The sequence below is a fragment of the Panthera leo genome, chromosome B2 (assembly GCF_018350215.1).
Source record: "Panthera leo isolate Ple1 chromosome B2, P.leo_Ple1_pat1.1, whole genome shotgun sequence".
In the NCBI taxonomy this organism is placed as follows: Eukaryota; Metazoa; Chordata; class Mammalia; order Carnivora; family Felidae; genus Panthera; species Panthera leo.
Genome location: NC_056683.1, coordinates 98,114,975 through 98,132,832, shown reverse-complemented (window position 1 = coordinate 98,132,832; position 17,858 = coordinate 98,114,975). Strand labels below are relative to the sequence as shown.

The 17,858-nt window shown below is 53.1% G+C and overlaps 2 protein-coding genes and 1 long non-coding RNA gene across 11 annotated transcripts in view; 2 read left to right on the top strand and 1 right to left on the bottom strand.

The window, feature by feature from the left end:
• Positions 1 to 2,001, top strand: part of ZBTB24 (zinc finger and BTB domain containing 24) — a 16,386-nt gene extending 14,385 nt beyond the window's left edge. Inside the window, exon 7 of the mRNA XM_042939542.1 lies at positions 1,302 to 2,001. Within this exon, the coding sequence (XP_042795476.1) occupies positions 1,302 to 1,305 (4 nt within the window). The 3' untranslated portion in view covers positions 1,306 to 2,001. The remainder of the gene's footprint in view (positions 1 to 1,301) is intronic.
• The window catches only part of LOC122220265, a 7,678-nt gene extending 2,211 nt beyond the window's left edge, over positions 1 to 5,467 (bottom strand). For both annotated transcript variants that reach the window (XR_006202761.1, XR_006202760.1), the window contains exons 1-2: positions 5,390 to 5,467; positions 18 to 84 (exon numbers count right to left, since the gene is read on the bottom strand). This is a non-coding gene — a long non-coding RNA (uncharacterized LOC122220265). The remainder of the gene's footprint in view (positions 1 to 17; positions 85 to 5,389) is intronic.
• Positions 5,415 to 17,858, top strand: MICAL1 (microtubule associated monooxygenase, calponin and LIM domain containing 1). 8 transcript variants are annotated; one of them, XM_042939532.1, is made up of 25 exons: positions 5,415 to 5,682; positions 7,699 to 8,009; positions 8,111 to 8,318; positions 8,596 to 8,700; positions 9,032 to 9,136; positions 9,257 to 9,412; positions 10,277 to 10,377; positions 11,117 to 11,374; positions 11,645 to 11,760; positions 11,952 to 12,078; positions 12,220 to 12,301; positions 12,830 to 13,010; positions 13,445 to 13,635; positions 13,771 to 13,859; positions 13,984 to 14,037; positions 14,266 to 14,349; positions 14,477 to 14,633; positions 14,953 to 15,029; positions 15,312 to 15,588; positions 15,717 to 15,817; positions 16,113 to 16,226; positions 16,353 to 16,446; positions 16,630 to 16,729; positions 16,829 to 16,902; positions 17,534 to 17,858. In XM_042939532.1, the coding sequence occupies exons 1-25, from the start codon at positions 5,535 to 5,537 to the stop codon at positions 17,680 to 17,682; spliced, it is 3,459 nt and encodes a 1,152-aa protein (XP_042795466.1). In that variant the 5' UTR covers positions 5,415 to 5,534; the 3' UTR covers positions 17,683 to 17,858. The 8 variants fall into 8 exon arrangements, with proteins under 8 accessions (XP_042795466.1, XP_042795470.1, XP_042795469.1 ...); XM_042939536.1 differs by lacking the exon at positions 5,415 to 5,682 and adding an exon at positions 5,696 to 6,146 and having other exon boundaries at positions 7,702 to 8,009; XM_042939535.1 differs by lacking the exon at positions 5,415 to 5,682 and adding an exon at positions 5,696 to 6,146.

Sequence of the window (17,858 nt, the reverse complement as noted above, 5' to 3'; positions counted from 1 at the left end):
GCATGGCACAGGCCTACCTGCTTCTAACTTGAGAGCCAGTTTCAGCCATAAAAATATCTTCCGGAAGAGTTCTGGTTTATTTGCCTGTCTGTCAAAGGGAAAGGAGAAAATGATAGCTTTATAAATCTGGCTTCTCTTTTGTGTCCCCAAAACACCTTCTGCCCTCCGAAATCCCAAATTCTAAAGTTCAGTGACTCTGTATCCAAAGGAAATGTCATGCACGTAAAAATGTCTCTTACGTGTTTGAGAAATTTTTGGCTCAGTGTTTCACAACTTATTTTGTATTAAACTTGTACAGTTTTTAAAATTGTTTTAATAAGTGCGGAAATACAAAGTGTACTTCTTAGGAAATAGAACATTATGCTTTGGGTTACTGAAATGCACCTTATCGCTTTCAAAAGTGAGTCTCTGGTTTTCTCTGAGTTAGAGGGCTAGCTTTGGGAAGACTCGAGCTCCTGCCATCAAAATCAGTTATTTACACATGTGCTTGTCTCTGCTTCTTGAACATTTTTCTACCTCTACTGTTTTCTGCAGTCAGTTCCTGTGTTTAGGAACTGTGAGCAACCAGTCACATAATGCTGAAGAATATAGTGATATTCCCGTTATAGATGCTTACATCTAGGTTTTCATGAATTGGATAATAATATCTGCCACATACTGAGTCTTTATACTATAGGCCAGGACTGAAGCCAAGTGTCTTAGGTCTGTACCTCGGTGCTCCTCAACGTTCTTTTGTGTCGTGGCTCACAAAGTAGGATTTATGCAGCACCCTGCAATTAGGGGACTCCAGTGCCCTCGGGCCAGGACTGGCATATTTGCTTGCTGGGGCTGCCATAACGAATACTACGGACTGGGTGCTTAAAGCAACAGAGATCTATTTTCTCAGTTCTGGAGGCTAAAAGTCCAAGATCAAGGTGTGGGCAGGGTTGGTTTCTTCTGAGGCCTCCTGACTGTCTTTTCCTCCCTGTCTTTGCGTGGTCTTCCCTCTGTGTGTTTTGTCCTAATCTTACAAGGACACCAGTCAGTGTTGGATTAGAGCCCACCCTAATCCTAATGACCACGTTTTCACTTAGTTACCTCATTAAAGGCCCTATGCCCACACAGTCACATTCTGAGGTACTGGGGATTAGACCATCCACGTGAATTTGGTGGGGGGGACACAATTCAGCCCGAAATAACTGGCACCTGGAATGAGCAGTGTCTGGGATGCACCTATAGCCTATCTGAAGCAACATTCCTATTTTACTTAATCTTCATGACATTTGTATGAGCTAAGTAATATTGCTATGCCTATTTTACAGATGAGAACATAGAGGCCCTAACAGATGAAGTCCATTGCCCATGGTCACACAGTAATTGGCAAAGCCAGAACTGCTGCACAGCACTACCCTGATTCCGCCAGATGGGCTTAACTATCACCAGACTTTTGAAATTGAAGCTGAATTTCTCTTCACGTACGATCCGCTTGATGTAATGGAAGGTTTTTGGCTAAAATTGAGGATCTGGGGCCCCTGGCAGGCTCAGTCGGTAGAGCATACGACTCCCAATCTTGGGGTCTATGAGGTCAAGCCCCAGGATGGGTGTAGAACTTACTTAAAAATTGATCTGTGTCTGACATTTTAGCACGATCAAACGTTGTACATAAAGCAATAATTGTAAAAGGTGTATAGTCTTTCTCCTATAGAAACGACTACCACATTAATACTTATATTAGTATTTTACCACTATTGGTTTAAAAACTTAACAGAAATTTACCAAGTCCATGAAAGTTACTGCTGATGTGAAAATGTCTTAACTAACATGAGCCTCTGTGAGCCCTTTTTTCGAACTCCTGACTAAGGATAGTTTATGTTTAGGGCGGACTTGTTTGACTTTTTGCTACCCTTATTTGTTAAGTATTGAGGTGAATTATCACCCTCACTTTTCAGACTAAATTAAGACTAAATTTTTTTTTAATGTTTACTTACTTGAGACACCGCATGCACACAGGTGGGGGAGGGACAGAAAATGGGGGAGAGAGAATCCCAAGCAGGCTCTGCACTGTCAGCACAGAGGCCAACATAGAGCTCAGTCTCATGAGATCATGACCTGAGCCCAAATTAAGAGTCAGACATTTAACTGACTGAGCCACCCAGGGGCTCCTAAAATAAGCCTAAATTCTTAAAAATTAAAAGAAAACTCTTGGTTTCACTTTTGTAAACAGCAGGCTTGGAGTGACCTCTAAAAATTCCCCTTGCCTTTTGTAAACATCAGGTCTCAAGGAATGACCTCTAAAAGAAACAGGAATGTCACTGTGATAGATGATGTAACTTTCAAATTTTGTGCATGTAATTAAGCAACAAACACTTTTGTTGGCTGTAATATATATATAATATATACATACACACACTAAGTATGTACATGTATATACACATACACACACTATATTTAGAATCATTCTCACGTGAAAGGTACCACACTGGGAGAGCTTTTAAACTAAAGTTCAATCATACTTTCAACACACAATGTAGGAACTTGAACACATTTTAGGTAACATTAGCAAGAGATCCTAGCCTTTTTTTTTTTTTTAACATCTGAAAGAAAGGGAAAAATCGGAGCTGGGGTCAAGTCAGGGAACTAACTTTGTTGGTCTCAGAGTATGGATTTATCATTTATTTTGAATTTTAGTATCCATAGATTAATATCTTCCATGTCCATTGGATCATTTAAAATACAGATTTAAAGATACTCCTAAAGAATAGTTTGGCTTTTGGTTTTAGTTCAGGTTACTTTTATCCTTGTTGGATGCAGGGTTAAACTGAAGCTTCCCTTAGGCTAAATTGGAGTTAAAACTCCACATTTTTTAAATCTCCCTCTCATGATTAAATGGCTTCTGGACAAGTTTGATCTATAATCTTAGTGTTTGAAGTATAAAAGTGCTCATTAACAAAAACACAGGAAAATATTTCATCCTGAGCCTGTTTGTATTTTTAACCTTTGTCTCCTGTGTTATCTTGGTGTATAAAATCAGCATGTTTTCACCTCTGGAGACCGTACCGGAAGAGAAAGCAGCATATAGAGGAATAAGTTTGCAAGGAAGAGTAGAAATGAATGAGGGACCCAAATATGCGGTTCAGTCACTCTTGTCAGCTGAGAGAGAAAGCCGGAAGCCATTCTTGACAGGGCCCTCGTCTCCTGCTATATGCCCCAGCCATCCCCACATTAAGTCAGTTTTGCCTCAAATGGTTTTGAATCCATCCACTGCTCCCATCCCCCCTGTTGTACCATCACATCCTCTTGCCTGGGTTCCTGCCAAGGCCTAACTGACCCTTTCTGCTCCTCCCCCTCCGCCGCTTTCTCCACTGGAAGTGGTGGTGATCTATTTGGGCTCACCATTGTGCCTTTAGCAGCGTCTCGGTCAATGAATGGATATTGTGTTATTAAGGCAAATATGATCATGTCTCTACTTCAAATCCTTCTGCAGTTTCCCACTGCACTCAATAAAATCTGAAATGCAGCTTCCTCTTGGGCCTCTTCCCCATTCTCACTTCTAGCCACTGTCTCCCTTGCTGTTGCCCAAACATCCAGCAATTTCCTGCCTTAAAAGCTGGCGGCGGGTGGTTTCTCAGGCCTTGAAAGGTTTCTGCACCTACTGTGATGTCTGCTCAGCTGTCTGAATTCAGTGTGTCACTTCCTCAGGGAGACCTTCCCTGACTCTCTAATTTCAATCAAGCCACCCTGTCATATCTGTTCACAGCACTCTACACTTTGCACCCAGTTCATAATTATGTTTATATCAGGAAATGTGTCTGCCTGTCACACTGCAGCCATAGCTCCCGGCCCAGGACCGTGGGTGTGCTGTTTGACCTCACAGACCTATAGGTACAAGGTCATATTACAAGGTGGCTGAGATACGTCACCTACAGTGTGAGGGAAGGCACTGCTGGGACACAGAACATGATACGGATTAGAGGAAAGAGATCCTGTCTTCATGGCTTGGAGTCTGGGCCTTCTAGTCTCTGTACATTTCTTAGGGTCACCAACATTTTAGAATTGAAATGAGCCCAGGAGGTTGAGTAATTAAACTGCCTTCATTTAGAAATGATAAGGCTGAAGCATGGTGGTTGGTGACTTTTTCAAGGTCACACTAAGCTGGTGAAGCAAAGCTGGAATCTGACCAGAGCTTCTGGATTACAGATCAGTAAGTATATTACCCACTGCTTTATGCTCCAGTGTGTATCTTTAATTAGCAGAAAGTGAAACTCCGAGTCAGCAGATTTTCAGCATTGGAGTCATTATTGTTCTGTGATCTTTTAAAGACAAATTTTACCATTTATCATTCAGAGGGCCACATAATCCTTTCTGGCTGCAACAGCAAAGTCATCGAATTAAGGGCTAGATCCTGTGGGGCCTTTGCAAATACACTAAGTTGGAGCGGCCAGTTTTTTACCATCTGCTAATAAAAGGGACATGGGACGGTTCTAAAAGCCTGGTAACCCATTTATAGTGGACTTAAGAATACTTTTTACACTGTGTATTTAAATATGGGTGTGTCTAATTTTTGGCACATTCATTTCAAGCCAAATAACGAGTCATACTCAAGAGCTAGGAAGGGCCCGGCTGGGAGGCTGCCCTAGTTTCCTGAGTGTGACCTGGCTGAATTCCCTGCCTCTTCTGGCAGAGAGCAGGCATTTCCCCTTGCCTCCCTTCCCTTGCCTGCCTCTCAGCTAGAGCCGGGAGCAGTGAGTGTTCAGGTCTTACTGGGTCTCTGAGGGTTTCCAGAGGAAAGCAAAGGGAGAATAAAGAGGAAGGGAGAACCACAGGGCACCCAGCTCTTTCTGGTCCCTGGATCTCAAGGAGAGGGACCCTCCCATTTATTCCTCTGTTTTGTGAGTATTTCTCACATAACTGTGTCACTTCCTCTAAACAAGAAACAGCTTCGTATGATGCCAGGCTTTCGTCTGTCAGGTTGCATCCACACTGGCGTGGTGGAGCCCAAACACACCTGGGCCCCATACTAGCTCTGTCACTTGCTGTGTAACATGTTGCAGGACAAAGAATCTCTGTGACCCTCAGTCTCTTTTCCAGTAAAATGGGACTGTTTTGATCACTGAAATTATGGTTATACTCATAGTAGCTGCTCAATAAATGAGAATTGATGTATATTTAATTCGTTGAATGACCGCGGGTGCCTTCACATTCAGCCCCGTTTCCTTATCAGGAATATGAGGAAGTTGATCCCAAAGGACTCTCAAGCCCTTTTCAGCATTGACAGTTCTGCAGGTCCTCACTCCAAAGCCTGCTTTTAACACTGGGGATCTAGCCTCTCTCCCACACACCCCTCCTTTTCCCCTTTAGTAGTAGTCTAACGACACCCCCACCCCCCACCAAGACCCTCTTGCCCTCTCACTTCTCAAGCCGCTTGTTGAAGCTGCAGAGTGCCAGGTTCCCCGGACTTCAATCCGTGCCCATTGTCCTCAGCCCGGGTCTTGGGACAGACTTGTCGCAGGGCGTGGCGGACCCTAAGCCTGGATCCATCGTAGGGCGCCCGGGCCATGGCTCTCCTGGTAGGAGAGGTGAAGAGAGCACAGACGTTCCGGCGCCACCTACGGACCCGCCAGCTTCTGCAAACTTCTTGCCCAGCCCTGGCGCCCTATCCGCCCGGCGCTCAGAAGCCGCTCGAAGAGTTGGTACCGCTCAAGGGTGGGTGGCCTCGCCTGCCCGGGAACGGCTAGCTCTGCAGACGCGGGGACCGGGATGGAGGCCGCGGTGCGCTGTCGGGCGCCGGGCGGCGCAGACCCCGAACTTCTCAGTCCCAGTCAGCCCCGCCCGGGTCTCCGACCCCCAAGCGGAACAGGGCATCCGCAGCTCCACGCCCTCGGGCACCACCCTGCAGGCGTGGGCGGGCCCTGGGCCGCCCGGGCCCCAGATCGCGGGGTAATGAGATGCTAATGAGGCGCGAATAAAGGCTCACGGGCCGCGCGCCCGGCGCCAAAGCTCTTACCCCGCCGAACTCCCCTGCCCCGCGCAGCCGGCGCGCCGCCCCGCGTCCGCCGCTTTCCCCTTGCGTCTCCTTCACCTCCCCTTCCTCCGCCCCCGCCGTCCCACCCACCCCCTGGGACGCCCGCCGGGCAGGAAGCGGCCCCTCCCGGCTCGTGAGAGGCCCGGTAAGTTGTCCAGCTGAGCCAGCTGTTTGCCCCCTGCCCGCGGGGGGTGAGGGTGGGGGCTCGCTTCCGGGGAAATACGATCCTGGGCGCTCGGGAACTCGGCCTGGCGGGTCCCCGCCGTCTCCCCTCGCCCCCTGCCCTGTTCAGTTCCTCTCCAGACTTTATCGTCCAGAGCGTGGATGCCCACCCCCCCACCCCAGTGCCAGTGGTCCAGCTCCCTCTCCATCCTTCCACACTGCTCCGCCCCTGGCACATCCTTTGTCCTGGCGTTTGCAGGCTGAGTCGCCCCTTCTGTACGCATTTCCTGAGATCTTCCTCCTTCCATTTCCCCTACCCCCAAGAGAGACCTTTGCCTTTTCCGGCTGCCCGCGTCCAGGTGACACGCAGCGGGTAACTTTAGTTTCTTTCTCCTGCCTCGGCCTGGTCCGTTGGGCTCAAGCTGGGACCGGTAGAGTGGCCGAGTGGGTTCGGGGGAGGGGATCATCTCTGAGGGCATGTCCTTATTGATGCCACCTAATTTCCCCGGGGGCAGCCCCGTCCTCTGTACCCTCTTCTTTCTCCCAGCCCCAGCGTGAGAAGGCCCCCTCGACATCCTTCAAGTTGTGTGGGGGCCCGAGCGAGGGAGAGGGGGACAAAGAGAGGCCTTGTCTGGGGAGATTCCTGGGAGAGCGCGCCCGGGGCGCACGGGGGAATGGGGCGGGGCCTCGATGCGAGTGGGAAGAAGCTGGGAAGAGGGAATCCGGCTGTCACCCTCACCCCCCACCGGCCGCGAGGCCCACTGGAGCAGCAGCCAGTCACAGGGGAAGTGTTTTGACCACAGTGAGTCAAATAGACCTAATCCTCCCTCACCCCAGTCAGTCGCAACATCCTCCGGCTGTTGAGGTAGTTTGGCGGGGAGGAAAGTGGAACCTACGCAGTTAGAGGCTGCCTCCCCCTCTTCAGGAGGCAATCACGAGTGCTAAGGAGGAAAACTTTGTTCCTGGCATAAGACACACCCCACACCCAGCGTGGCACTGAGGTCATGGAGGGGCGCCCGCACAGGGAGGCAAGGGGTGAGATGGGGCAGTCGGTGTGCTCTGTGGCTGGGATGGCAGGTATTAGGTTTGTCCCTGTCTGCAAGGAAGACTCTCCCTCTGGGCTGCCTGCCCTCTCCACGTCAGAGAAATTCTCCCACGCCCAGCTTCCAGGGCCTCATAAAGGCAGGATGAGAATTCCTGCTCCCAGCGCCCCAGAGATGGAGGGGAGATTGGAGCTCCCTGGAAAGGAAAGCTGAGCTGGAGATTCCCTGTCTTCCTGCCCGCCCGCTGTGCCTAAGACTGCTGATTTCTCATTTCCAAATTTGGCAAATTTCACTTGGAGTGAAATCCTTGGAGTAGAAGGATAGCAATTGTCTCTGGAGCAGATTGGGAGTGGGCTGGGAGAAAGGAGCAGAGCCAATCTGGGGTGGACCCAGAGCCCCCTGAGGACACCAGCCTGCTTTTTTCTCCTCCCCATCCTTCTCCTTTCGTCCTTCCTCCAGCCTCTTCCCCTTCTCTTCCCTCCTTCTCTCCAGCAGCCGCCTGCCTCTGTTCAGCTGCTCCGGTCCCTGGGAGCGTCAGGGGCCTCATGGCTTCACCCACCTCCACCAACCCAGCACATGCCAACTTCGAGAGCTTCCTGCAGGCCCAGCTGTGCCAGGATGTGCTGAGCAGCTTCCAGGGGCTCTGCGGGGCCCTAGGGATAGAGCCCGGTGGGGGGCTACCCCAATATCACAAGATCAAGGCCCAGCTCAACTACTGGAGTGCCAAATCGCTGTGGGCCAAGCTGGACAAGCGAGCGGGCCAGCCTGACTACCAGCAGGGCCGGGCCTGTGCCAGCACCAAGGTGGATATGCGCTGCCAGGGATGGGGCTTGGACAATTGGGGAAGGGGGGGTCAGAAGAGGGAGATGGGATGCCATGCCCATACTGCCTTGTGTGTTCACAGTGCCTGGTGGTGGGCGCGGGACCTTGTGGGCTGCGGGCTGCTGTGGAGCTGGCACTGCTGGGGGCCCGTGTGGTGCTGGTGGAAAAGCGCACCAAGTTCTCTCGCCACAACGTGCTCCACCTCTGGCCCTTCACCATCCATGACCTGAGAGCACTCGGCGCCAAGAAGTTCTATGGGCGCTTCTGCACAGGCACCCTGGACCACATCAGTGAGCACCACGTGGTGGCCTAGAGGGGCGGGTGAGCCTGGGTCTAGAGACAGTGGGGGGCTGCTGGGACAGACAGCCAAGAGGCCGAGTGGACAAGATTCACTTCAGCCAGGTGACCTGAAGGACTCAGGTTCCTCATCTGTAAAATGGGCAGTTGAACTGAGTGATCTCCAAGACCTTTTGCAGCTCTGACCAGGAGAACACTAGTGCTGGGGTGTGGGGGAGGTGGGGTTGTGTGGCCCTGGGGTCTCTGGTCTTAATCTCCTCTCTCTTCCAGGCATCCGACAGCTTCAGCTGCTTTTGTTGAAAGTGGCATTACTCCTGGGGGTGGAAATTCATTGGGGTGTCACTTTCATTGGCCTCCAGCCCCCTCCCAAAAAGGGTAAGTACTTCTCTACTCCCAAGACTCCCATCTGCCAAGGGTATTTTGGTCTATGGAAGAAAAAAGGATGGGGTTGAGAGTCACTGGGTCACCCTTGCTATAGTGTGGCCGTGTACAAACCACACTGAACCTCATTTTGAACATCTGTACAATATGTCCTTCCTCAACTACTTTCCACGTTGTTGTAAAGGTGTAATTTGATAGCGTGTCATTGCTTGCTAAACCATAAACTGCAAAGCACCTTATGCATTTGTTTTGCTGGCTTGTCCTGGGAATGTAGGGGCCCTTTCAGACTTCCACACCTTTGTGCCTCTCATACCTCCTGCCCCAGGTTGTGGCTGGCGTGCCCAGCTCCAGCCCAGCCCCCCAGCCCAACTGGCCAACTATGAATTTGATGTCCTCATCTCTGCTGCTGGAGGTAAATTCGTGCCTGAAGGTGAGTGGTCCTTTCCCTCAAAGAAGTCAGCATCTTGGGCTCCTCCTGGGCCTTTCTAGGCTATCATACCGCTCATTTTGTTGCCAATACCCACCTACCTCCACTTGCGTGCACTTCTAGGCTTCACAGTGAGGGAAATGCGTGGCAAACTGGCCATTGGCATCACGGCCAACTTTGTGAACGGGCGAACGGTGGAAGAGACGCAGGTGCCTGAGATCAGCGGTGTGGCCAGGATCTACAACCAGAGCTTCTTCCAGAGCCTGCTCAAAGCCACAGGTTGGGACCTCCCCCTGTAAGATCTCCCCTCCCTCTGGCTGTCTGTGGGCTGGCTCCTTCCTCTCCCTGCCCACCCTGTTCTCAGTCCAGGTAACCCCACACTTTCCAACTTTGTGGTCTTGGCAGCAAAGAACCTGTGCCCCGGGTGATTCAGTAGGCATAGCCCCGCTTGGCCATCCAGCGTGATAAGTCAGAAATCTCTCACAAATGCATGGGCTTTTGCTTTGTGCTTCATTATATATGATTTTTTTTTAATTTTTAAAAAAGTTTTATTTATTAGAGAGAGAGAGAACATGAGCAGGGCAGGGGCAGAGAGGGAGGGAAAGAATCTCAAGCAGGTTCTGTGCCGTCAGCGCAGAGCCCAACACAGGGCTTTGACTCACAAACAGTGAGATCATGACCTGAGCCAAAATCAAGAGTCGGATGCTTAACTGACTGAGCCACCCAGGCGCTCCTCTTTATGTATGATTTCACATAAAAATGATATAGATTAAAAATGAAAGCGGTGCTTCCAGAAGATGCTCTAGATTTACTTTGGCTTTGCAATGCCATGCCTCCCTGGGGTGTACACACCCGTTTGAGAAGCCTGGCTCTCATCTGCAAGCATGGTGCAGGTCTCCTAGCTGCCACCCGTCCAAGTTTCTCTCTTTACTCCCAAGTCCTCAGGCCTCCCAGGCCCAGGACAGATGGTTCATCCATTGTGCCACCAGAACTCACGGGCCCCTGTGCAGGGGACACCCACTGCAGTCTAAGCTGTGATCCCAGCTCTCAGAGGTCAAGCATGGCTGAGGTGTTTGGAGAGGTGACACAGGATAAGGAGACACACCTCCCTTTGTTTTGTCTTCCCCCTGACCCAACCCATAGGCATTGATCTGGAGAACATTGTGTACTACAAGGATGACACCCACTATTTTGTGATGACAGCCAAGAAGCAGTGCCTGCTGCGGCTGGGGGTGCTGCGTCAGGTGGGGCCCGGGCCCTGGCAGGGAGGGGCTGGGCAGTGGGCCCTGAGAGGTAGAGGCCAGCCCTGGACACAGTGTTCCCCCCTGGTGTGGAGGAGGGAGCCTGTCCTCTTCTGCCTGTGCCCTGACATTTTCTCCACAACGAGCTCTTCTCCTCTGGGATTTCCATGGCAACCTGAATCCTATTCCCATCCCCTGTACCAGTCATGGAACTACATGTGTAAGCTCCATGAGGGCAGGGGTTTTGTCTCTTTGTCCTTTTTGTTTGCTGATGATTCCTAGGGCCTTGAAGGGTGCCTGCTGTGTAGTCAGCACTCAGTGAATATTTGCTGAATGAACTAGTTGAAAACCTATGTGCTAGGTACTGTGTTGAGAATTTTATATGGATTTTCTCGCCTAAATTCTCATAAGTACCTTGAGAAGTTAGGTAGGTCATCTCTAAATGATGGGGAAACAGCCTGAGAAGTTCAGAACTCAGTCCAAAGCAAGTGCATGATGATAACAGTAATGGTACGAGGCCTTGAGGGCAGGGTGGGGCTTGGGAGCCCCCTAGCAGGGTGAGTGCTGAGGAAGGGGCTGGAGGATGGCAGGCAGGATAGTATGTTCGCATTCTGGTCCAGCTCAGTCTTCAGCTGCTATATAGTCTGAGGAAGCACTGTCTTAGGGCCTCCGTATGTGCACCTTCTCTGCCCAAGGGGATGGGCTGCCCAGTTGACCCTGCTGGTTCTGATGTGTCCTGTAGGACTGGCCAGATACCGACCGCCTGCTGGGTAGTGCCAATGTGGTGCCCGAGGCTCTGCAGCACTTTGTCCGGGCAGCTGCTGACTTCGCCACCAATGGCAAGCTCGGGAAGCTGGAGTTTGCCAAGGACGCCCACGGGCGGCCTGACATCTCTGCCTTTGACTTCACAAGCATGATGCGGGCAGAGAGTTCTGCTCGAGTGCAGGAGAAGCACGGTGCCCGCCTGTTGCTGGGGCTGGTGGGGGACTGCCTGGTGGAGGTGAGGAGGTCAGGGCTCCCTGATTGGGGGAGGAGGAGGGACTTCCAGAAACAGCCACTCCTTGTAAGGAGGCACAGGGGCTTCATGGTTGGGAGAGGAAGGTTGCCTCCTGGGAAGGAGGGGGGTAAAAAAAGGTTTGCTCTTTGTGGGGAGGAGTGAGGGCTGCTTGGTATGATGTGTGGTCCCCTCAGCTATGATTTTGGGGGCACCTGGGCTTGGGACTCCTAGCAGACTCTCACTGAACCATTTCCTTTCTTTCTGACCCTGCAGCCCTTCTGGCCCCTGGGCACTGGAGTGGCTCGGGGCTTTTTGGCAGCCTTTGATGCCGCCTGGATGGTGAAGCGGTGGGCAGAGGGTGCTGGGCCCCTAGAAGTGTTGGCAGAGCGGTGAGGCCTGAGTTGGGGGGTGGGAAGGGCGGGGGTACAAATAGGACTAGGATCAGGAAGAGGGTGGGGGTGCTGGGTGAATAGGGTGGGGGGCACAGGCAAGAGGATAAAGAAAGGCCTGGTAGTTCTTGAGAGATGGGTGCTAATTCGTGCTCCCGCTTGTGCCCTTGCCTTTGCACTTACTCCCCCAGGGAGAGCTTGTACCAGCTCCTCTCACAGACGTCCCCAGACAACATGCACCGCAACGTGGCCCAGTATGGGCTGGACCCAGCCACCCGCTACCCCAACCTGAACCTCCGGGCCGTGACTCCCAATCAGGTCAGACCCCCTGGCACCTACCAGACTCCAGGCCTGCCCTGTCACTGCCCCTGTGGGTGAGCCCTACCCCAAGCAGGCCCCTCCCCACTGGGCTGAGGCAGACTGTCAGCCTGCCTTGAGACCTGAAAGGGGCTGCCTTAGGTACGAGACCTGTATGACGTGCTGGCCAAGGAGCCTGTGAGGAGGAAGAGTGACAAGATAGATGGAGGAAAGCCAGCCACAGGTGAGCAAGCTCTCCTCCGGGGGCAGTGTCCCAAATATTTACCACCCAGTGCGGTGCACGCACCAGCCATCAGCACAGTTTGCAGCCTGAGGGTGGGAGCAGAGCGCTGGGACACAGCCGATGGTGGGGACGTCTGGGGGCCTCCTGCAGAGTGGAGAGGCAGCAGGGCACCAAGCAGCAATCACTTGCCAGTCTGTGTGCACGATATCAGTATTTCAACAACTGCTACCGCCCCGACAGCCAGAGTGGCTGATGGCAGCCATGCTGCCCTTCCAGCCTTGCAGACCCAGACCTGCCCTCCCTTTGAGTCTCTGGACCCTCCTTGTCCCCCAGTTTGTAGCTTCCTGCCCTCTGTGCCTAGCAGTGATTGCACCTGATTCATCCCTTCACTTTATTCCAAGAAGAGAAAATTGGGAGGAAAGCAGTGATGCTCAGTGAGCACTGAGTTGGTGCCCCTGCAGGGGTGGGTCCTGCCTCCACCTCCCATACTGACCCCCGTGCCCATCACCCGGGTTGCCTTTGAGCCAGGGCCCTTCAGCACAGCACAGCCTCCCCTCTCAGGGTCGACAGGCACCCAGGAGGAATTGCTACGCTGGTGCCAGGAGCAGACGGCTGGGTACCCAGGTGTCCACGTCACCGACTTGTCTTCCTCCTGGACTGACGGGCTGGCTCTGTGTGCCCTGGTGCACCGGCTGCGGCCCGGCCTGCTGTGAGTTGCAAATTGGGCTCAGGGGTCCCTGGCAGTCCATCCGTCTTTCATGCCTCTGTTCCTCCTCCCACCTCAGGCAGTGTGGACTGGTGGGGAGACCACTGTGTAGGAGTTACACAGTTGAGTCCCAGGACTGCCAGTTTCTGGTAGTCCTTCTGCTCACGTCACTTCCCTACCTGGGTTTCGTGAGAGTCCTGTGCATTCAGTAGGGGAGGTTTGTGAGTGGTGGAGCACCCCCCCACCCAGGCCAGAAAGCCATCACTGGGCAGGTGGGGAGCAGGAGGGGGTGTGTACAGCAGAGAATCATCCCCCCCATGCCCTATGCTCCCTTTACACCCCACCAGCCCCTGCCTGCTGCCCTCTCCCCATCCTCTCCCGCTTCAATGGGGTCAGGTTCTGGTCTCCCATTGGCTTTTCTCCCCGACATCCCACAGGGAGCCCTCAGAGCTGCAGGGGTTGGAGGCCCTGGAAGCAACTGCTTGGGCACTGAGGATGGCAGAACATGAGCTGGGCATCACGCCCGTGCTGTCCGCAAAGGCAGTGGTGACAGGGAGCGACCCGCTGGGCCTCATCGCCTACCTCAGCCACTTCCACAGTGCCTTCAAGAGCATGCCCCACAACCCAGGTAGCCTGGAGGGTAGGTGGGTGGGAAGGGGGTAGGGAAGGCACCCTCCAAGGGACAGCTGGGAGACATACCCTGGACTGGACTGTAACGGTCTGTTCCGGAGGTCCAGTTTTGGTTTCCCATCCGTGCTGACAGGCTCTGTCACTCAAGGCTCTCTGGGGACTTCCAGTGCTGTGCTATTCCTTGGCAAACTGCACAGGACCCTGCAGCGGACCCGTGCCCAGGTGGGGAGTCTGGGCAGGGTTGCAGCTGGGCAGCGCGTTGCTAGTGGGAATCCTTGGGGTGATGGGAGGATGTTCAGAATCGGGGGAGGGCTGGGGGCTCAGAGCTCCCATGCTTAGAGTGTAGGACTTGTTGCAGGAAAATGGGGAGGATACTGGTGGCAAGAAGCCGCGCCTGGAGGTAAATGCATGTAGGGGCTAGACAGTCCCCTGCTGTATTCCCTGGGTCCTGTCCTATGTTCTGTCCCCCCATGTCTTGCTCCCTACCCCATGCCCTGTAACCCACCCCCACCTCCCCCCCACATCTGGGTTCCCTTCCTGTCTTGCTTCTTTTCCAGCCCTTTCTATTCTGTGCATACAGCCACTCTCCAGCCCCTCTACCTCCCTGCCCAAACACTTACCTCCTTAGGTAGATGCTAAGACCCCAAGTACTGAGGAGCCACCTGTCCCAGAGGCTGGTGTACCCCTGACACCCCCACCCCAACACCAAGAGGTGAGAAAGGGGGCCCTGTCTGCAGGCAGAGGCCTGGGGAGGGCAAGGAGGGGTGTTTCAAGGATCGGGAAGATCTTTGCTGCTGGCCTCGACTCCAGCTGACCCTGTGGTCTGGGGTTCGGTGCAGGCTGGTGCTGGGGACTTGTGTGCACTTTGCGGGGAACACCTCTACATCCTGGAACGCCTCTGTGCTGACGGCCGTTTCTTTCATCGGAGCTGCTTCCGCTGCCATACCTGTGAGGCCACACTGTGGCCAGGGGGCTATGAGCAGCACCCAGGAGATGGTAAGTTGGCGTGGGAGATCTCCACAGACACTTTGGGCCTGTCCCTGCCTGAGGGCAAGGATCTTGAAACTGCAGGGGAAGTAGGGTACTGGGCATGAGGTGGCAACAGGCTCAAGATGGCACTTGAGTTCCCCTGGGTTTAAGGTCTCCTCTATCCCCTCCAAATCTCTAAATGTGGGGTTCTAAGGAACCAGGACACCAGCAGAAAATTCACCTGCAAATCCAGAGTCCTGCCACCCCCGCCTTCCCTGATAAACTGAGTATCTGGGCATTGGGCTGCCTACATCTTATGTCTTCTCCCCTCCTCCACCCTTCCCAGGACATTTCTACTGCCTCCAGCACCTGCCCCAGACAGGCCACAAAGAGGATGGTAGTGACCAAGGCCCTGAGAGTCAGGTAAAAGCTGTGAAACTGTTGGGAGTGTGGGAAATAGTAAAGGGATCTAAGCCCCAGCTAACTTTGCTGGGGGTAACTGGATGTTCTCCAGGAAAAAAAGCTCCATGAAGGTAGGGTTTTTTATTTTACTTATTGATTTATCTCAAATGTTTAGAACACTGCCTGACCCGTTGCAGTAAATGGCATAAGTGAATGAATGCCAGAACCCACATTTATCTAAAGGGGCAGCCTCAACTCCACAATGGGCAGATCACTGACCAGACTACATGGTGGCTTTTCCAGGACCTTCCCACACCTGATGAAAACAGCATGCCATCAGGGCCCTCAGCTTCTGTCACCCCCCAGGAGGGGACCGGTCCTGTCCCAAGCACCAGCCGGCCTACCCGTCAGCGGATCCGCCTCTCCAGCCCGGAACGCCAGCAGCTGTCCTCCCTTAATCTCACCCCTGACCCGGAACTGGAGCCCCCACCCAAGCCTCCCCGCACCTGCCTTGCCGTGGCCCGCCAGGCCCTGGAAGGCAGCTTCGTAGGCTGGGGAATGCCAGTCCAGAGCCCTCAAGGTGACTGCTTTGCCCAGACACGCACACCCAGGGTGGGGATGCCATGGGTGGTACTGGGATTCCTGAAAGGGGAATGCTGGGGAATCGAAAGGGAGGTGTGGGGCCCAGGCCATGTCTACTCTGTTCAGTTCCTGTGGCTATGGAGGAAGAGGAGGAACAGAGTCCCTCCTCCAGTGAGGAAGAAACAGAGGAAGAGGAAACTGTGACTTTGGACTCAGACACAGAGCAGGTGAGTAGGAGGAACCTGGCCACCTATTCCACTGAAGCCAGCACGCATCCACCAAATATGCCCCACGGCCCACCACAGGAAAAACCTATAGAATGCCCCCTCCTTTGAGCCAGTTTCTCAGAATGTCTTCTTACCCAGTGTGACTCCAGTCTCTAAGCCTCTTATCTTTTCTACCAGAACTTACCCTACTTACCTCCAGCTCAGGAAGCTTTGGTCCCTTCCAAACAAAGCTTCCCCAGCCCCTATCCAACATTGGGGCCAGGCCCTACCCCTGACCGGCCTGACCCTGCCATAGGCTCTGAAGATCTTGGCCAAGAACTCAGGCACCATGAGCAAGTACCCAACATGGCGTCGGACCCTGCTGCGCCATGCTAGGGAGGAGGAGATGAAGCGGTTCTGCAAGGCCCAGGTGAGGGGTCTAGGGGTTTGCAGAATTTCTGATAGGGTCAGAGTTCTGACGTGGGATCAGACTTTCTCCGGTGCTCTTTCTTGAACAATCCAAAGACTCCTGGGCCTCCTGTCTTGCACCCCTCAGGCTGTCCAGCGGCGACTAAATGAAATTGAGACCGCTCTAAGGGAGCTGGAGGCTGAGGGCATGAAGCTGGAGCTAGCCTTGAGAAGCCAGAGCAGTGAGTAAAGATAGGAAGAACAAGCCGGGACACCCCTCTGCCTCCTAGCCGTGCGTTCAGCCCCAGCAGTCCCTCACACCACCAGGCCCTGCTTCCAGCAGACTCCACTCCTCATGCCCCTGACACCTGTGACCCTGGTTAGGGACTGCCTGACCACTACCCCCCACTCTTCCTTCCCATCAGCATCCCCAGAACAGCAAAAGACACTGTGGCTAGAACAGCTGCTACAGCTCGTTGAGAAGAAAAACAGCCTAGTGGCGGAGGAGGCTGAGCTCATGATCACGTAAGGGGAAGGGGGTGGGGACAGTGGCACTAGCCAGACCCCAGCCAGCAACTTGGGCACCTGGGACAGCTGTGCCTCTTCAATCTCTGCCCTCCACAGGGTGCAGGAGCTGAAACTGGAGGACCAACAGTGGCAGCTGGACCAGGAGCTACGAGGCTACATGAACCGGGAAGGTAGGTGGGGTGTAGAGAGGTGGACATCATGAGGCTGGTGTTTGCAGCCTTGTGACCTCAGACACTGATCAAGCAATGTGGTCCTCTAGTCTGAGTGCCTCTGAAACATTTCAGGAGGAAGCCAGAGATTGGGGCTTCAAGCCCCTACTCTGCCTTCAGTTCAATCAGGGATGCACAATTAGGCTTTTATGTAAGACTGCTTTTAAAAATGGTGCTGCTGCTGGGGTGCCTGGCTGCCTCAGGTGGAAGAACGTGCAACTCTTGATCTCGAGGTCATGAGTTTGAACCCCACGTTGAGTATGGAAATTACATATGTACATACATACATATGTATATGTGTACACACATATATATATAATTACATATTATATGTATACACATGTATCATATATATGTATATATACAAACCAATCAATCTAAACTAAAATAAAAATGGTGCTACTACTAAACAAGGCTAGAAACCACTGGTTTTTTTTTTTTTTTTTTTTTTTTTTACAGTGCTCTTCCTCATTTTACAGATGAGGAAACTTACCCTACCTAGTTGTGGAAGTCACATAGGCCAGGATTAAGTTGTGCCTTTCCTGCCTCCCTGTCCGGTTCCCTGTTCTCTAAGCTTTGTCTTCTTCTTCAGAATTCCTGAAGACCCCTGCTGACCGGCAGGCTGAGGACCAGGTCCTGAGGAAGCTGCTGGATGTGGTGAACCAGCGAGATGCACTTATCCGCTTCCAGGAGGAATGCAGGCTCAGTGAGCTAGCCTCGGAGCCGGGGGCCCAGGGCTAGAAGTGGGGGAGGGGGGGGGGCTGCCTGCCCTCTTCCCTATGAGGAAGACCACCTCACCCGAGGACTATGCCACCCTGTTCATCTGGGCTGCCTGGGAGGGGCCTCATTGTTTACAATAAAAATGTTCCTGTCACACACAGGCCTGCCTGCAGGTGAGATGCAGGGAGGGCAGATGT

Excerpts from the sequence above, each read along its gene's own strand:
- MICAL1 (XM_042939532.1), top strand. The coding sequence starts at position 5,535 with ATGGCTCTCCTGGTAGGAGAGGTGAAGAGAGCACAGACGTTCCGGCGC. Across the intron at positions 14,350-14,476 it reads CCCCACCCCAACACCAAGAG|GCTGGTGCTGGGGACTTGTG; the intron begins GTGAGAAAGGGG and ends GGTTCGGTGCAG. Across the intron at positions 16,903-17,533 it reads AGGCTACATGAACCGGGAAG|AATTCCTGAAGACCCCTGCT; the intron begins GTAGGTGGGGTG and ends CTTCTTCTTCAG.